This window comes from Oncorhynchus nerka, linkage group LG15 (assembly GCF_034236695.1).
Source record: "Oncorhynchus nerka isolate Pitt River linkage group LG15, Oner_Uvic_2.0, whole genome shotgun sequence".
Taxonomy (NCBI): Eukaryota; Metazoa; Chordata; class Actinopteri; order Salmoniformes; family Salmonidae; genus Oncorhynchus; species Oncorhynchus nerka.
In genome coordinates this window covers 20,305,547-20,324,859 of record NC_088410.1, presented here as the reverse complement: position 1 = coordinate 20,324,859, position 19,313 = coordinate 20,305,547, and the positions used below count along the sequence as shown (strand labels likewise).

At 42.4% G+C, this 19,313-nt stretch overlaps 1 protein-coding gene across 1 annotated transcript; it reads right to left on the bottom strand.

The window, feature by feature from the left end:
• Positions 1–2,263: 2,263 nt before the first annotated feature.
• LOC135560121 (zinc finger protein 239-like) lies at positions 2,264–12,790 on the bottom strand. Its single transcript, XM_065001255.1, has 3 exons — positions 12,648–12,790; positions 7,234–7,396; positions 2,264–3,806 (listed from the first exon to the last, which is right to left on the bottom strand). Exons 1-3 carry the CDS (start codon positions 12,654–12,656, stop codon positions 3,004–3,006), a joined length of 975 nt encoding a protein of 324 aa, XP_064857327.1. The 5' UTR covers positions 12,657–12,790; the 3' UTR covers positions 2,264–3,003.
• Between the last annotated feature and the right edge of the window lie 6,523 nt (positions 12,791–19,313).

Sequence of the window (19,313 nt, the reverse complement as noted above, 5' to 3'; positions counted from 1 at the left end):
ACTAACCCTATACCCATTAAAACCTCACCACTATACCAACTAACCCTATACCCATTAAAACCTCACCACTATACCAACTAACCCTACACCCATTAAAACCTCACCACTGTTCCACTACAGCACCAGTCTGTTTGTTTCCCCCTAGTCTGATAGTTTTCAAAATAAAAGATCTGATTGACTGAATGTGATACACATCATTAGCTTCTCTAGCATGGTGGTGGAAAATGGTGTTTCAGAAAGTCCACAGTTTCCCTGTGGTTTTCTTCTGCCTTCTCGCCATTAAATCAAGTTAAAGGGGAAGTTGACCTAAAATCCCACATTTCCCAAGTGATTCCATACATTGAAACTAGTTAGGTGGAGTTCTCCTCTCTCTCCCTACAGTGTAGAACTGGAGAGCTGCTAAAATGAGTCATGTGACGTGTCTTTGTGTTGCTCCATTGTCAGTCTAAGAGCAATTAAGAAAACTGTGAATTGTTGACAAATTATTTATTTTATTGGCCTCCTGAGTGGTCTAAGGCACTGCATCACAGTGCTTGCTGTGCCACTAGAGGTCCTGGTTTGAGTCCAGGTGTAACGGATGTGAAACGGCTAGCTTAGTTAGCGGTGCACGCTAAATAGCGTTTCAATCGGTGACGTCACTTGCTCTGAGACCTTGAAGTAGTGGTTCCCCTTGCTCTGCAAGGGCCGCGGCTTTTGTGGAGCGATGGGTAACGATGCTTCGAGGGTGACTGTTATTGATGTGTGCAGAGGGTCCCTGGTTCGCGCCCGGGTATGGGCGAGGGGACGGTCTAAAGTTATACAGGCTCTGTCGCACCTGGCCACGACCGGGAGACCAATGAGGGGGCGCACAATTGGCCCAGCGTCGTCCGAGTTAGGGGAGGGTTTGGCCGGCAGCGATGTTCTTGTCCCATCGCGCACTAGCGACTCCTGTGGCGGGCCGGGCGCAGTGCATGCTGACACTGTATTTCCTCCGACACATTGGTGCAGCTGGCTGTTTGGGTTAAGCGGGCATTGTGTCAAGAAGCGGTGTGTCTTGGTTGGGTCGTGTTTCGGAGGACGCACGGCTCTCGACCTTCGCCTCTCCTGAGGCCATACAAAATGGACTTAAAAAAATATATTAAAAAATATTGAAATGATTTGAATCAAAACTATTGGTTTTAAGTCAGGAGATGTGTACTTTTCCACCTAAAACAACAGATTATTTAATATGATTATTTAATGTGGCTGCAACGACAGGGGGAGAAGGCACATTCCACCTAACTCATTTCAATGTATGGAATCACTTGTTTGGGATTGTAGGTAGTAAACCTCCCCTTTATATGGAGGAAATCTACAACTTTGCAGCCTGAATGGAGAATGTTTTATGTAGGAACCGGTCCATGGGGATATGAGTGTATAGTGGGGATAAACATTTCACTGTTGTCTACACCTGTTGTATTGGCGTATGTGTCCAATAACGTTTGATTTGATATGAGTGTTTAGCTGGCTGCATGCTCTCCTTTTGGACGATAAGATGAAACGGCTCAATATCGCCATTTGCCGGCCTTTGGGCAACTGTGAAGTATACATTGTCCACCCCTTGACTGTTTATGTACTGTTACTATAATGCAAAGTTCCATTGAATCTATTCAAACTTTGCCTGTTGTATTGTTTTCTCTCTCAACCACATTGGTTGACAGGAAAGTGTTCTGGTACTTTGTTTACACGCTAATCCCGTAGATTTATCGGAAATGTATAGGATGCGTTGTAAATTCGCTCTGGCTATCTACTCCGATTTCAGAGCACTCTCGTCTGAGTGCCAGAGCGCAGAATAACTGATGAATTAATTGCCGTTGTGAGGTCAAAACGCTCGGATCAACCCAACCTTAAATATATATATATAATATATATATATATATATAAAAATGTACACCGCAAAAGTATTTGAATTGATGAATGCCCAGAGCATACTATGGCACTCCAGACTAAAGTCACATGCAGGAATCAATGTTAATAATGAATGATGTAAATCATGCTTATATGACTTGTTTGTGTAGCAGTATATAAGGACTGAGAGGGAACGCCCTTGTCAGAGTTTTCATCAAGCTTGGATTGAGTTCGTGAACCTCTCCGGTCCTGAAAATAAAGATTGATTCATTTACACTGAGTTTGAGTTCCACAACAATCTTTTAGAAGCAAACAAATTATACAAGAGGTCTATGCTTATTATAGATTTTAAAAACATATAATTAATGTGATAAGTAGACATTGTTTTGCAGATAATGGATTTAATTTATTGATCTATTGAATACATGAATACTGTTGGATTCTAGCTTGAAATCTAACTATTCATGTTACCAGACTGGAACTTATTGATTACTTTGCATGTAGGAATGTATATGTTGGGGTCAATGGAGGGTGGATAAGAACTAAGTGTATGGAAAGTTACTGAGACAAGAGGGAGTGAAGAAAGTTTCCACTCTGTCAAAACATGTTATTGTTAAATATCACAGCTCCTAAGGAGGGAGGCAAAGGGCAACAGTCTGGTCTCCGTCACTGATAAAGTAGGACAGCCGTGGATTAGGGACGAGCGAGGAATCCGTCCCGAGGTCAGGTCAGGTCTCAATCAGGGACAGCTGTCTATCGTTGTCTCTGATGGAGAACCATACTTAGGTAGCCCTTTTTTCAACTTGTCTTTGTGGGGAGTTGACTTTTGTTTATGGCACATAGCATGTAGCTTCATGGTTGTTTTGTTGGCGTCATTTTTCCAAATATAAAGAAAATGTACGCTGACCACGCTGCCCCTTGGTCCACTTCCTTTAACAGCTGTGACAAGGAGTTAATGACATAAGATAGAGCTCTGAACACCCCACCACACACCACTCCTACTCCAAGACGCCTGATACATATGGATCCAGAGCTGCATATTATCTACACAGGTTACCATGGTAATCAGACTGAGTAAACTGTTAGACAATGGGAGATAGATGACTCTTTGCAAGATGTTTTCTAATGAAACTTTATTTAGGGATCTTGAACCGGTGCCAGAGAGGGAAGGGCTTTCTGGTGTTTTTTCAGTGACTCTGAATGAGCAAAGCTCTTTCCACATAGACAAGAGTAAGGTTTCTCTCCAGTGTGTGTGAGCTGGTGTTTAGTCAGGTTGAAATCTCTAGCAAAACTCTTCCCACACTGATTACAGCTATATGGTTTCTCTCCTGTGTGCATACGTTGGTGTATAGTCAGGTGTCCTGAATTCCTGAAGCTCTTCCCACATTGATCACAGCTGTAAGGCTTCTCTCCTGTGTGTGTGCGTTGGTGTGTAGTTAGGGTCCCTGATTGATTGAAGCTCTTCCCACACTGATCACAGCTATAAGGCTTCTCTCCTGTGTGTATGCGTTGGTGTGTAGTTAGGGTCCCTGATTGATTGAAGCTCTTCCCACACTGATCACAGCTATAAGGCTTTTCTCCTGTGTGTATGCATTGGTGTGTAGTCAGGTGTCCTGAATGATTGAAGCTCTTCCCACACTGATCACAGCTATAAGGCTTCTCTCTTGTGTGTAAGCGCTGGTGTGTAGTCAGGATTTCTGATACAGCAAATCTCTTCCCACACTGATCACAGCTATAAAGTTTCTCTCCTGTGTGTATTTGTTGGTGTGTAATCAGGTGTTGTGATTGTTTGAAGCTCTTCCCACACTGATCACAGCTATTGAGACGTTCTGATCTGAAGAGACTCTTCTGGAGAGACGTCTTGTCAGCATCACGTTGTTGTTTAGGATCTCCAGATGATAAGCCCCTCCCACTGGGAGAGCAACGGTTTGGGCTGTACCCTGTGAAACAAAGATATTGAATAACATGGACATCTGAATCAGGGTACCTGACGGGACTTTAGTAAATGCAGAAAATTGCCAATCAAAATAATATTTTTTTTTTACTTTCAGTTTTTCCTGAACTCACTGCACTCGACCAAAAGGAGGAGACTTGAGCTGCTCCTGCTAGAACATATGCAGATTAAACAAGACAAAGACATCTGACATGGGCAGAAAACTTACATTGTTGTTAATCTAACTACACGGTCCAATTTACAGGAGCTGCTACAGTGAAAGAACACCATGCTATTGTTTGAGGAGAGTGCACAGTTATGAATGTGAAAATGTATCAATATACCAATTAATCACATTTGGGCAGACTTGATACAAAATTTTGAACAGTAATGCAATGGATCATTGAATCAGTCAAAAACGTTGCACATATACTGCAAAATCTAAGTACGTGTACTATGCATTTTGCTCGCATTTGTGCATCACAACACTGACGTGTAAGGGGCCTCCAATTTATAAATAGACCTGATCTTTATATTTACAACTTGGGTCCTGTTTCAGTAATAATGAAGTCAGACCTTCTTGTTGCGTGTCTGATATTCTACCATTTATACAGGAGTGGTTAAAACATGCTAAGAACGGTCCTCTTATACAGGAGGGTAAAACATGCTAAGAACGGTCCTCTTATACAGGAGGGTAAAACATGCTAAGAACGGTCCTCTTATACAGGAGTGGGTAAAACATGCTAAGAACGGTCCTCTTATACAGGAGGGTAAAACATGCTAAGAACGGTCCTCTTATACAGGAGTGGTTAAAACATGCTAAGAACGGTCCTCTTATACAGGAGTGGGTAAAACATGCTAAGAACGGTCCTCTTATACAGGAGGGTAAAACATGCTAAGAACGGTCCTCTTATACAGGAGGGTAAAACATGCTAAGAACGGTCCTCTTACACAGGAGGGTAAAACATGCTAAGAACGGTCCTCTTACACAGGAGGGTAAAACATGCTAAGAACGGTCCTCTTACACAGGAGGGTAAAACATGCTAAGAACGGTCCTCTTACACAGGATGGTAAAACATGCTAAGAACGGTCCTCTTACACAGAAGGGTAAAACATGCTAAGAACGGTCCGCTTACACAGGAGGGTAAAACATGCTGGCTGTTCCACTGGATGTCTTAAGGTGAACGCACCAATTTGTAAGTCGCTCTGGATAAGAGCGTCTGCTAAATGACTTAAATGTAAATGTCTAAGAACGGTCCTCTTACACAGGAGGGTAAAACATGCTAAGAACGGTCCTCTTATACAGGAGGGTAAAACATGCTAAGAACGGTCCTCTTATACAGGAGGGTAAAACATGCTAAGAACGGTCCTCTTATACAGGAGGGTTAAAACATGCTAAGAACATGCGGTCCTCTTATACAGGAGGGTAAAACATGCTAAGAACGGTCCTCTTATACAGGAGGGTAAAACATGCTAAGAACGGTCCTCTTATACAGGAGGGTAAAACATGCTAAGAACGGTCCTCTTATACAGGAGTGGTTAAAACATGCTAAGAACGGTCCTCTTATACAGGAGTGGGTAAAACATGCTAAGAATGGTCCTCTTATACAGGAGGGTAAAACATGCTAAGAACGGTCCTCTTATACAGGAGTGGTTAAAACATGCTAAGAACGGTCCTCTTATACAGGAGTGTAAAACATGCTAAGAACGGTCCTCTTATACAGGAGTGGTTAAAACATGCTAAGAACGGTCCTCTTATACAGGAGTGTAAAACATGCTAAGAATGGTCCTCTTATACAGGAGGGTAAAACATGCTAAGAACGGTCCTCTTATACAGGAGGGTAAAACATGCTAAGAACGGTCCTCTTATACAGGAGGGTAAAACATGCTAAGAACGGTCCTCTTATACAGGAGTGGTTAAAACATGTTAAGAACGGTCCTCTTATACAGGAGTGGGTAAAACATGCTAAGAATGGTCCTCTTATACAGGAGGGTAAAACATGCTAAGAACGGTCCTCTTATACAGGAGTGTAAAACATGCTAAGAACGGTCCTCTTATACAGGAGTGGGTAAAACATGCTAAGAATGGTCCTCTTATACAGGAGGGTAAAACATGCTAAGAACGGTCCTCTGAAAATATCAAAAAGGTTTGGTCTTGTCAACTGGTATCCAACCATGGAGTTTTCCCAGACTTACATTCATCAAGAAGTTCCTTCTCTGTAACTTGGCTTCACATGAGTCTTTCTGTACAGCTGTTCATTTGACATTATTCATAATAATCCCTACAGTTCTTCGGTTGGTGGAGATGGAGGAGACTGAAATGAAAACGCTTCAAGTACTTTGCTTCCTCTTTCAACATATTGTTTGGTGAATCATTGGTGACTAGATCATCTGTCACAAGTGGTGCATTTCTCCTACTGTCATAACTAGTTTGTTGCCTTGACAAAGTCCTTTCTGAAGATTGTTATGAATGTGAATAGTGATTCATTTTTACATCTGTCCCTCGTTTTAAGGTCAACCCTGTTTCATAAACTCAACTCTCGTTTCAATATGGTGAAACTATTCCTCAAAAAATACAAATCCAAAAGAAACAATGAACATCTAATAGTCAAATCAGAGTAAAAGCAGGTGAGCTGGTTCTACTCTTTTTATCAATTTACTGCTGTTTTGTGGTGGAAAACTATGCAAGTAAACCCTTTTACCCAAACATAGACATGCTAGAAATGTTTCTGTTGTTGTGAAGATTGCATTCAATTGCTGCTCCCTGTTGCACAACACAATCTTCCATTCCCACCGTCACAAGTGGTTTTATGGCTGATTTAAAGGACTATTTCACCCATGTAATCCAGTGGTTTTGATGTTTTCAGTCGTCCCCTGTTACATTCAACCGTGTCACTTTATTTGGCACATAGGCACTTAGTACAGTAATATTTGTATTCAATATGTCTTGAGATGGAAAACATGTGTTCTATTAAGTTGAACATGTGCTCTATATGACAGAATGTTCAAATTAGGTGAAAAAGTTACACTTTTAAAAATGGGTGAAACTACCCAGATATTTTAATCAATATATAATGAATCAATTAATGACTAAAGTGCATAGAGATGGCAGAATTATGATATGAAGTCATTGTTTTAGAACTATCCAGAAAGTTTTGAAACTACGGGGCTCGACATTGTTCAATGTTCCAATAAATCAACACAATCTACTTTTTACGAGTTTTCAAATTGCCAGCGTCTTGAAACTGAAATTGAGATCATGTTTACTGTGCTAATGACCATACCAAAAAAACAACACAAGATAGCAGTGTGGAAAACACTGAACTCAGCAAAAGGAGTAATTTGTGGTAAGTAACGCGGGCCGCCATCTTTATGCACCTCCGCTATCGTTTCAGAAGCAGACTGTAGTCTAATCTACACACCATGGTTCTTACTTAATGAAATCAAATCTCCCTCTTCCTTCTCTTCTTCTTCTCTCTCAGTTCCATTCTGCCCCGGTGTTTTCCTGCAGTCGACCAGACGCAGCAGTAAAACGGTCCCGGGAGGCGTTTGACCCGGGGACTCCGTGAGGGTAGAGGGGAACGGGCTAGCTTTGTCCTGTTGGCCGCAATAAATATCAAACATAGTTTATCATTAAACCAAATATTGTATCATTTTAGTCAACACCTCTGAATGATTTGGGAGCATCTCTAGAATATCTCCGTTTTCCTCAAATGTTAAATCGTTCACTACTTCCCACTAATCTAATAGCAGTGGGTTGGTGGAGGGCTAGTCAGTTTCCATCATATTTACTACACCAGTAATTTACTTTCAAAACAGAGAGGAAGAGGCGACTTGTGGCTTATTTGATCGAATATACGTTTCGTAATTATTAAGTTGTTACGAGTGTACTAATAAAAGTAGGACACGTGACATGTCAGCAATATTGAGAGAAAAAAAAACACTAGTGCCAGGTCGACATTAGTTCCCATAGCCACAAAGTCATAAACCGTATTACTTTACCCCACTGGTCATCTATGAACGTTTGAACATCTTGAGAAACAATCTGGCCTTAACAATGTATTATCTTAAAATGTCATATTAAACCTAACCCTAACCACACTGCTAACCTTATGCCTGACCCTAACCTTAAAATAAATGTTTAAAAAAATGTGTTTCCATGAATTTCTACTATATACATGTTTTACTTTGTGGCTGTAATAACGACTGCCTTCCATTTTTTAAGACACTTCTTTACATTGCCATTACATATAAGAAGCCAACCACTGGCAATTCATTATGGGGTTTAGTTACAGGAACGTGGTGTCTCACTCCACAAAAGGGGAGCTACAGAAAAGTTAGGAGAATGAATGTGGACAGAATAAAAGCTTTGGATGGGTGGGTGAGAACCAGGCGAGGCAGATGGGATTGTATTGCAGGGACTTTAGCCCCACGGTACCTATCACTGTGAGTCCACCATGGCTCCTCCCACCTCCAGTAGTTGATTTACACGTGTTGGAGAGAGTACAGAAAGACAGGGAGGGGGTTGATACATGACAGTTCTTTAAAAGGAGTCTGGAAACTGTACATCTGTATTCTTTACCCAAATATACAGATGGATGGAAAGACCCAAGGACAGGTCAGACTGGATCAGCCTTTGTTGAACAGGAAAGTGGCTGTCAGGAGACGTATTACAGACCACCTGGCTGTGTACATGGCAGAGCTGATGGCCGTACTGTTGGCCTTGCAGTGGGTGGAGGAAGTCAAACCAGACAGAGTAGCTATATGTTCATATGCTGTGTTGATGAGTCTGCAATCATTTAGCTCACAAATGGGTGAGACAGATGGGTGTCCATATAAGGTTTGCTTGGGTCCCGGGCCATGTGGGGGTGGAAGGGAATGAGGAAGTAGATGTGCTAGCTAAACAGGTCCATAGGAGACAGGAAGTGGAGGTGACAATGAGCAAGTCAGAGGCTAAGGGAATGATATGGGCAGTGGAACAGTGACACTAAGGGCAGGCCTCTATTCACTGTGGTGGTGCAGAGATGGCAGGAGCAGTGGAACAGTGACAATAAGGGCAGGCCTCTATTCACTGTGGTGATGCAGAGATGGCAGGAGCAGTGGAACAGGGACAATAAGGGCAGGCCTCTATTCACAGTGGTGGTGCAGAGATGGCAGGAGCAGTGGAACAGTGACACTAAGGGCAGGCCTCTATTCACTGTGGTGATGAGGAGATGGCAGGAGCAGTGGAACAGTGACAATAAGGGCAGGCCTCTATTCACTGTGGTGATGCAGAGATGGCAGGAGCAGTGGAACAGTGACACTAAGGGCAGGCCTCTATTCACAGTGGTGATGCAGAGATGGCAGGAGCAGTGGAACAGTGACAATAAGGGCAGGCCTCTATTCACTGTGGTGATGCAGAGATGGCAGGAGCAGTGGAACAGTGACAATAAGGGCAGGCCTCTATTCACTGTGGTGATGCAGAGATGGCAGGAGCAGTGGAACAGTGACAATAAGGGCAGGCCTCTATTCACAGTGGTGATGCAGAGATGGCAGGAGCAGTGGAACAGGGACAATAAGGGCAGGCCTCTATTCACTGTGGTGGTGCAGAGATGGCAGGAGCAGTGGAACAGGGACAATAAGGGCAGGCCTCTATTCACTGTGGTGATGCAGAGATGGCAGGAGCAGTGGAACAGGGACAATAAGGGCAGGCCTCTATTCACTGTGGTGATGCAGAGATGGCAGGAGCAGTGGAACAGTGACACTAAGGGCAGGCCTCTATTCACTGTGGTGGTGCAGAGATGGCAGGAGCAGTGGAACAGTGACAATAAGGGCAGGCCTCTATTCACTGTGGTGATGCAGAGATGGCAGGAGCAGTGGAACAGTGACAATAAGGGCAGGCCTCTATTCACTGTTGACATTTTAGTCATTTAGCAGACACTGATCTAGAGCGACTTACACAAACAATTAGAGTTAAGTTGCTCAGAGGCACAGACAGATTTGTCACCTATTCGGCTCGGGTTACTGGCCCAATGCTCTAAACTGCTAGGTTTACCTGCCACCCCTATTCCAGGAACAGAGTAAAGTAGGGGAGGATGGTAGGAATGGACAGAAGAGAGGAGGCTTTCCTTACAAGGCTAAGAGTAGGACACAGCCAGGTGAATAAGAGTAGGACACAGCCAGGTGATTAAGAGTAGGACACAGCCAGGTGAATAAGAGTAGGACACAGCCAGGTGAATAAGAGTAGGACACAGCCAGGTGAATAAGAGTAGGACACAGCCAGGTGAATAAGAGTAGGACACAGCCAGGTGAATAAGGGTGGGACACAGCCAGGTGAATAAGAGTAGGACACAGCCAGGTGAATAAGAGTAGGACACAGCCAGGTGAATAAGAGTAGGACACAGCCAGGTGAATAAGAGTAGGACACAGCCAGGTGAATAAGAGGTGGGACACAGCCAGGTGAATAAGGGTAGGACACAGCCAGGTGAATAAGGGTGGGACACAGCCAGGTGAATAAGGGTGGGACACAGCCAGGTGAATAAGGGTGGGACACAGCCAGGTGAATAAGGGTGGGACACAGCCAGGTGAATAAGAGTAGGACACAGCCAGGTGAATAAGAGTAGGACACAGCCAGGTGAATAAGGGTGGGACACAGCCAGGTGAATAAGGGTGGGACACAGCCAGGTGAATAAGGGAGGGACACAGCCAGGTGAATAAGGGTGGGACACAGCCAGGTGAATAAGGGTGGGTCACAGCCAGGTGAATAAGAGTAGGACACAGCCAGGTGAATAAGAGTAGAACACAGCCAGGTGAATAAGGGTGGGACACAGCCAGGTGAATAAGGGTGGGACACAGCCAGGTGAATAAGAGTAGGACACAGCCAGGTGAATAAGGGTGGGACACAGCCAGGTGAATAAGGGTGGGACACAGCCAGGTGAATAAGTCATTACATGTGACAGGAAAGCATCCAACAGGAAGGTGTGATTACTGCCAGGAAACAGAGACAGTGGAGAATGTCCTGATACAGTGTGGGCAGTATGATAGGGAAACAGAGACAGTGGAGAATGTACTGATACATTGTGGGCAGTATGATAGGGAAACAGAGACAGTGGAGAATGTACTGATACAGTGTGGGCAGTATGATGGGGAAACAGAGACAGTGGAGAATGTACTGATACAGTGTGGGCAGTATGATAGGGAAACAGAGACAGTGGAGAATGTACTGATACAGTGTGGGCAGTATGATAGGGAAACAGAGACAGTGGAGAATGTACTGATACAGTGTGGGCAGTATGATAGGGAAACAGAGACAGTGGAGAAGGTACTGATACAGTGTGGGCAGTATGATAGGGAAACAGAGACAGTGGAGAATGTACTGATACAGTGTGGGCAGTATGATGGGGAAACAGAGACAGTGGAGAATGTACTGATACAGTGTGGGCAGTATGATAGGGAAACAGAGACAGTGGAGAATGTACTGATACAGTGTGGGCAGTATGATGGGGAAACAGAGACAGTGGAGAATGTACTGATACAGTGTGGGCAGTATGATGGGGAAACAGAGACAGTGGAGAATGTACTGATACAGTGTGGGCAGTATGATAGGGAAACAGAGACAGTGGAGAATGTACTGATACAGTGTGGGCAGTATGATGGGGAAACAGAGACAGTGGAGAATGTACTGATACAGTGTGGGCAGTATGATAGGGAAACAGAGACAGTGGAGCATGTACTGATACAGTGTGGGCAGTATGATAGGGAAACAGAGGCAGTGGAGAATGTACTGATACAGTGTGGGCAGTATGATAGGGAAACAGAGACAGTGGAGAATGTACTGATACAGTGTGGGCAGTATGATAGGGAAACAGAGACAGTGGAGAATGTACTGATACAGTGTGGGCAGTATGATAGGGAAACAGAGACAGTGGAGAATGTACTGATACAGTGTGGGCAGTATGATAGGGAAACAGAGACAGTGGAGAATGTACTGATACAGTGTGGGCAGTATGATAGGGAAACAGAGACAGTGGAGAATGTACTGATACATTGTGGGCAGTATGATAGGGAAACAGAGACAGTGGAGAATGTACTGATACAGTGTGGGCAGTATGATGGGGAAACAGAGACAGTGGAGCATGTACTGATACAGTGTGGGCAGTATGATAGGGAAACAGAGACAGTGGAGAATGTACTGATACAGTGTGGGCAGTATGATGGGGAAACAGAGACAGTGGAGCATGTACTGATACAGTGTGGGCAGTATGATGGGGAAACAGAGACAGTGGAGCATGTACTGATACAGTGTGGGCAGTATGATAGGGAAACAGAGACAGTGGAGAATGTACTGATACAGTGTGGGCAGTATGATGGGGAAACAGAGACAGTGGAGCATGTACTGATACAGTGTGGGCAGTATGATAGGGAAACAGAGACAGTGGAGAATGTACTGATACAGTGTGGGCAGTATGATCGGGAAAGAGAGAGACTGATACTGTATGAGGGAGAAAGGGGTACAGGAATTGAGTTTGATAAGCATACTGAGTTGAACATCGTTAGATACAGTCGCAAAAATGTATCTTTTTTTCATATAATTAATCAATCTGACATTCAAATAAGTGGAGGTGAACAAGTGTACACTTTGGGAGGAAGGAGAGATGCTTAAGTAATAGGCGTAGATCCCTCCGCATGATAAAATAGTACGCTACTTTGCCGAAGGAAAAAAAATCCCAACAAGTTTTACCGTCATGTTTTTTTGTCCATCCGTTTAAACTGAACACAGCAATGTAGAGGATCAAAGATGATGAACACTAGTCCTAGACGTTTTATACAACACATCAGACCTACACTGTTAAAAGTAAACCAGACTTACCGGATTCATCGTGGAAGCTATTGTTTATTCAGCGTGTCTTACTAAAGAAAATAAATGTGTAGGCTACAGCGCAGTTACTATGTTGTCACAATGTTAAGATAAGGTTTGGGGGGTTTCCGGCCGCAAGAGAATTCCAGTCTCGATGTTGCAACTGATGCACACCCCTAAACCAGAGCAATCAAACATCTACTTAAATATCCAAGCTCAATTACTTTATGACAACATAACGTCTCACATCACATGTAGGCTAATCTTACTTCAGAAAGTTATTTGATAAGATTGCACCGATCTATAAAAGTCGAGTAAAGTCAAGAAAACAACCACTTTCACTAAGAATTCTGTTTTCTGCTATCGTCTACTTTTACCTGGCAGCAATTTGTAAACAAGTTTAATTTGAGTCCTGATGTTATCAAGGCTTTTGTTGCAACTCCCTCCCTGCAGCCGTAGAAACATAAAGAGAGACAACAAACACACTTTATAACTGGTGAAAAACTACACCTGATACTTCCATTAAGCAGGAAAAAGTCTCTATCATAACAGATGTGTAGCACTGTAAGACACGTGTTTCTCTGTTGTTGTTTTAAACCTGTTTTATTCTCAGGACCAGGACTATAACACTGAGTATTGGGACCCAGGACAACAACATATCCTGGTCTCTATTCTCAGGACCAGGACTATAACACTGAGTATTGGGACCCAGGACAACAACATATCCTGGTCTCTATTCTCAGGACCAGGATTATAACACTGAGTATTGGGACCCAGGACAACAACATATTCTGGTCTCTATTCTCAGGACCAGGACTATAACACTGAGTATTGGGACCCAGGACAACAACATATCCTGGTCTCTATTCTCAGGACCAGGACTATAACACTGAGTATTGGGGCCCAGGACAACAACATATCCTGGTCTCTATTCTCAGGACCAGGACTACAACACTGAGTATTGGGACCCAGGACAACAACATATCCTGGTCTCTTCTACATAATATTACATAAAAAAATGAATATGCAATCAGCAATGTAAACAAAACAAGAAAACATTAAACTACATTGCAGATGTATGTTTTACTCTGACAATTACATGCAAGCATTCGTTCTGCGTAAAAAGTAGAATGGCGAAGCATAAGATATTATCAAGTGTATTTCCAGTGTGAAGAGAGAGAGGTTTGGTAGGAGACCTTACTGGCTGTGAGGAAACAGAAGAGTGTGAGGTCTGTGGTTGACCTATAAGTACTGATGGACAGAGCTGGCTTCCTGCCCCCATGATGACTCTTCCTAACAACCAACACATCATTCGATTCACAATAAAAATGTGTGAACATCTTTCTGGAGCACACTTAATACACAATAAGGAACGTTTAAAGATATCCATATTAAAATCCTTTCAAATCTATGTATAAATCTAATAGACCTGTGGCTTCTGTACTTCTATATGTCCCATAATGCAAGAGGTCTATGCTCCTTGTCAACAAAATGTTTTTGTTGTTATTATAGATTTTAATACACGACCATCAGGCAGGGCCATGACTACACCAGTGAGGAACCAATTAAGTTCCTGCCTAGCAACAGAGTTTTATTGGCTGTCTAGATGTGCAAGGAGTTGACGCCTCACCTAGTAGGACGGTATAAATATATGTGCTTCTATAATCATGTCTTTGTCTTTGCAGCTGTATGACCCAGTGGGTGAATCACGTTGGTTTGAGCTTTTTCTAATTGTCTGTGAGTTTTTACTCTGTTTTTTCAAAACTTAATAATACACACCTAGTATTGTTGAAACATTATTCTACATTATACAGTTATTTAAATGGATAATAGGAGTTAATGACATAAGATACAGCTCTGAACACCCCACCACACTCCTACTCTAAGACGCTTGATACAAATGGATCCAGAGCTGCATATTATCTACACAGGTTTCCATGGTAATCAGACTGAGTAAACTGTTAGACAATGGGAGATAGATGACTCTTTACAAGATGTTTTCTATTGAAACTGTATTTAGGGATCTGAAACCAGTGCCAGAGAAGAGGGAGATGAAAGTAAACAGGTTTGTGCTTTCTGGTGTTTTATCAGTGACCCTGAATGAGCAAAGCTCTTTCCACATAGACAGGAGTGAGGACTCTCTCCAATGTGTGTGAGCTGGTGTTTAATCAGAGTGAAATCTGGAGCAAAACTCTTCCCACACTGATCACAGCTATAAGGCTTCTCTCCTGTGTGTATGCGTTGGTGTGTAGTCAGGGCTCCTGATTGTTTGAAGCATTTATATGATTTCTCTGATGAGATTTTAAGGTTTTAGATACAGCGAAACCCTTCCCACACTGAGAGCAGTGGTATGGTTTCTCTCTGGTGTGAATCCCTCTGTTTAGTCAAATTCTTCCCACAGTCAGAGCAGCAGTGGTAAGGTTTCTTCCCTATATCTCTCCACTGGTTTTTCTTGATGTGTCCTGTTCTGGAGAGACTCTTCTCTGTCTTGTCAGCATCATGATGTTGTTGAGGCTCCCAGATGATAAGCCCCTCCCACTGAGAGAGCAACGATTAGGGCTGTCCCCTGTGAAACAAAGACATTGAATAGTTAGGTTTTGCAAATATGGGTCCATAAACAGATGAGTTGTTCCACGAAATTAATACCTTTTGTGTCCCTTTGATATTTTTTCAGTAGAAATTGTGCACCAATATTCAATTTTAAATCTGTTATATTTAATAAAGTTCCCTTTAATACAGAACACATGGATTAATCAGATGTTTAATATGAATAAATACTTGGTAAAGTGACACAATTCAGCATTGAGGTCCTTCTGTCAATCCTGTGTAACTTCTAGAAAGATTTTAACCCACCTAATACAGAGTTTAGTTTTTCAATTGAATGGTGCTTTTATGTAGTTTCATAGGAGTGGTGTTTTGTTACATGCACAGCACCTTACTAACTTTCCTCAGGGTTGCCGTCGGCGATGCCTTCCTGTTACAGTACAGCACATTCATGGCATTAGTATCTGTCATTGGATTGCTACTCATATAGTAATTAGCTATCTATCTGGTTTGTCATCATGCCACATACATTGTACCTTGGCACGTGCTTTTTATTTATTCAAATTCAACTTGAAATGTATTATGTACAGCTGCAGTATGTCGATGTGAATTGAATACTAAAGTATATTATTTTCTGTATTTTGAAGTCTCACAACATAAACGTTTTCAACATATTCATTCAAGAAAAGTCACGCCATGGGAGTTTTATTGAAGACTTAGTTGTTAGCTATCTGTCTAGTTTTGCATGGGAACGCAATTTCAGGGAAGAATAACTAAACTAAACCTACACCCATTAAAACGTCACCACTATACCAACTAACCCTACACCCATTAAAACGTCACCACTATACCAACTAACCCTACACCCATTAAAACGTCACCACTATACCAACTAACCCTACACCCATTAAAACCTCACCACTATACCAACTAACCCTACACCCATTAAAACCTCACCACTATACCAACTAACCCAACACCCATTAAAACGTCACCACTATACCAACTAACCCTACACCCATTAAAACGTCACCACTATACCAACTAACCCTACACCCATTAAAACGTCACCACTATACCAACTAACCCTACACCCATTAAAACGTCACCACTATACCAACTAACCCTACACCCATTAAAACGTCACCACTATACCAACTAACCCTACACCCATTAAAACGTCACCACTATACCAACTAACCCAACACCCATTACAATGTCACCACTATACCAACTAACCCTACACCCATTAAAACGTCACCACTATACCAACTAACCCTACACCCATTAAAATGTCACCACTATACCAACTAACCCTACACCCATTAAAACGTCACCACTATACCAACTAACCCTACACCCATTACAATGTCACCACTATACCAACTAAACCTACACCCATTAAAATGTCACCACTATACCAACTAACCCTACACCCATTACAATGTCACCACTATACCAACTAACCCTACACCCATTAAAACGTCACCACTATACCAACTAACCCTACACCCATTAAAACCTCACCACTAAACCAACTAACCCTACATCCATTAAAACCTCACCACTATACCAACTAACCCTACACCCATTAAAACCTCACCACTATACCAACTAACCCTACACCCATTAAAACCTCACCATTATTCCAACTAACCCTACACCCATTAAAACCTCACCACTATACCAACTCACCCAACACCCATTAAAACCTCACCACTATACCAACTAACCCTACACCCATTAAAACGTCACCACTATACCAACTAACCCTGCACCCATTACAATGTCACCACTATACCAACTAACCCTACACCCATTACAATGTCACCACTATACCAACTAACCCTACACCCATTACAATGTCACCACTATACCAACTAACCCTACACCCATTAAAACGTCACCACTATACCAACTAACCCTACACCCATTAAAACGTCACCACTATACCAACTAACCCTACACCCATTAAAATGTCACCACTATACCAACTAACCCTACACCCATTACAATGTCACCACTATACCAACTAACCCTACACCCATTACAATGTCACCACTATACCAACTAACCCTACACCCATTACAATGTCACCACTATACCAACTAACCCTACACCCATTAAAACCTCACCACTATACCAACTAACCCTACACCCATTAAAACCTCACCACTATACCAACTAACCCTACACCCATTAAAACCTCACCACTATACCAACTAACCCTACACCCATTAAAACCTCACCACTATTCCAACTAACCCTACACCCATTAAAACCTCACCACTAAACCAACTAACCCTACACCCATTAAAACCTCACCACTATACCAACTAACCCTACACCCATTAAAACCTCACCACTATACCAAACTAACCCATAAAACCCATTAAAAACCCTCACCATTATTCCAACTAACCCTACACCCATTAAAACCTCACCACTATACCAACTAACCCAACACCCATTAAAACCTCACCACTATACCAACTAACCCTACACCCATTAAAACCTCACTATACCAACTAACCCTACACCCATTAAAACCTCACCACTATACCAACTAACCCTACACCCATTAAAACCTCACCACTATACCAACTAACCCTACACCCATTAAAACCTCACCACTATACCAACTAACCCTACACCCATTAAAACCTCACCACTATACCAACTAACCCTACACCCATTAAAACCTCACCACTATACCAACTAACCCTACACCCATTAAAACCTCACCACTATACCAACTAACCCTACACCCATTAAAACCTCACCACTATACCAACTAACCCTACACCCATTAAAACCTCACCACTATACCAACTAACCCTACACCCATTAAAACCTCACCACTATACCAACTAACCCTACACCCATTAAAACCTCACCACTATACCAACTAACCCTACACCCAATAAAACGTCACCACTATACCAACTAACCCTATACCCATTAAAACGTCACCACTATACCAACTAACCCCATACACCCATTAAAACCTCACCACTGTTCCACTACAGCACCAGTCTGTTTGTTTCCCCCTAGTCTGATAGTTTTCAAAATAAAAGATCTGATTGACTGAATGTGATACACAGCATTAGCTTCTCTAGCATGGTGGTGGAAAATGGTGTTTCAGAAAGTCCACAGTTTCCCTGTGGTTTTCTTCTGCCTTCTCGCCATTAAATCAAGTTAAAGGGGAAGTTGACCTAAAAGCCCACATTTCCCAAGTGATTCCATACATTGAAACTAGTTAAGTGGAGTCCTCCTCTCTCTCCCTACAGTGCAGAACTGGAGAGCTGCTAAAATGAGTCATGTGACGTGTTTTTGTGCGGCCCCATTGTCAGTCAAAGAGCAATTAAGAAAACCATGAATTGTGGACATATTACTTTTATTTAAAGGGTCTGGCCAAATTAGCTATTTTAATTAAAAATACTATTGGTTTTAAGTCAGGAAATGTGTACTTAACACTTAAAACAATTGTGATTATTTTATATTATTATTTCAGGTGGCCGACTGCAACAACAGGGAGGGAGAATGCACATTTCACCTAACTAATTTCAATGTTTGGATTTTAGGTAAACTTCCCCTTTATATGGAGGAAATCTACAATTTCGCAGCCTGAATGGAGAATGTTTTATCTACGAACCGGTCCATGGGGATATGAGTGTATAGCGGGGATATAAGCATTTCACTGTTGTCTACACCTGTTGTATTGGCCCAATAACGTTTGATTTGATATGATAAAACGACTCAATATCGCCATTTGCCGGCCTTTGGGCAACTGTGAAGTATACATTGCCCACTCTTTGACTGTTTTTGTACTGTTACTATAATTTATAGCTCCATTGATTCTATTCAAACTTTGTTTTTTTCTCTCTCAACCACATTGGTTGACAGGAAAGTGTTCTGGTATTTTGTTTACACGCTAATCCCGTAGATTTATCGGAAATGTATAGGATGCGTTCGTAAATTCTCTCTGGCTATCTACTCCGATTTCAGAGCACTCTCGTCTGCGCCCTGAGCGCACCCCGGCACTCGAGATTGAATTCACGAACACACCCTAAATCTACGTTGTGCGGGTTTGCGTAATCACGTGATGTGAGTTTTTACGCAGCCAGCAGCATG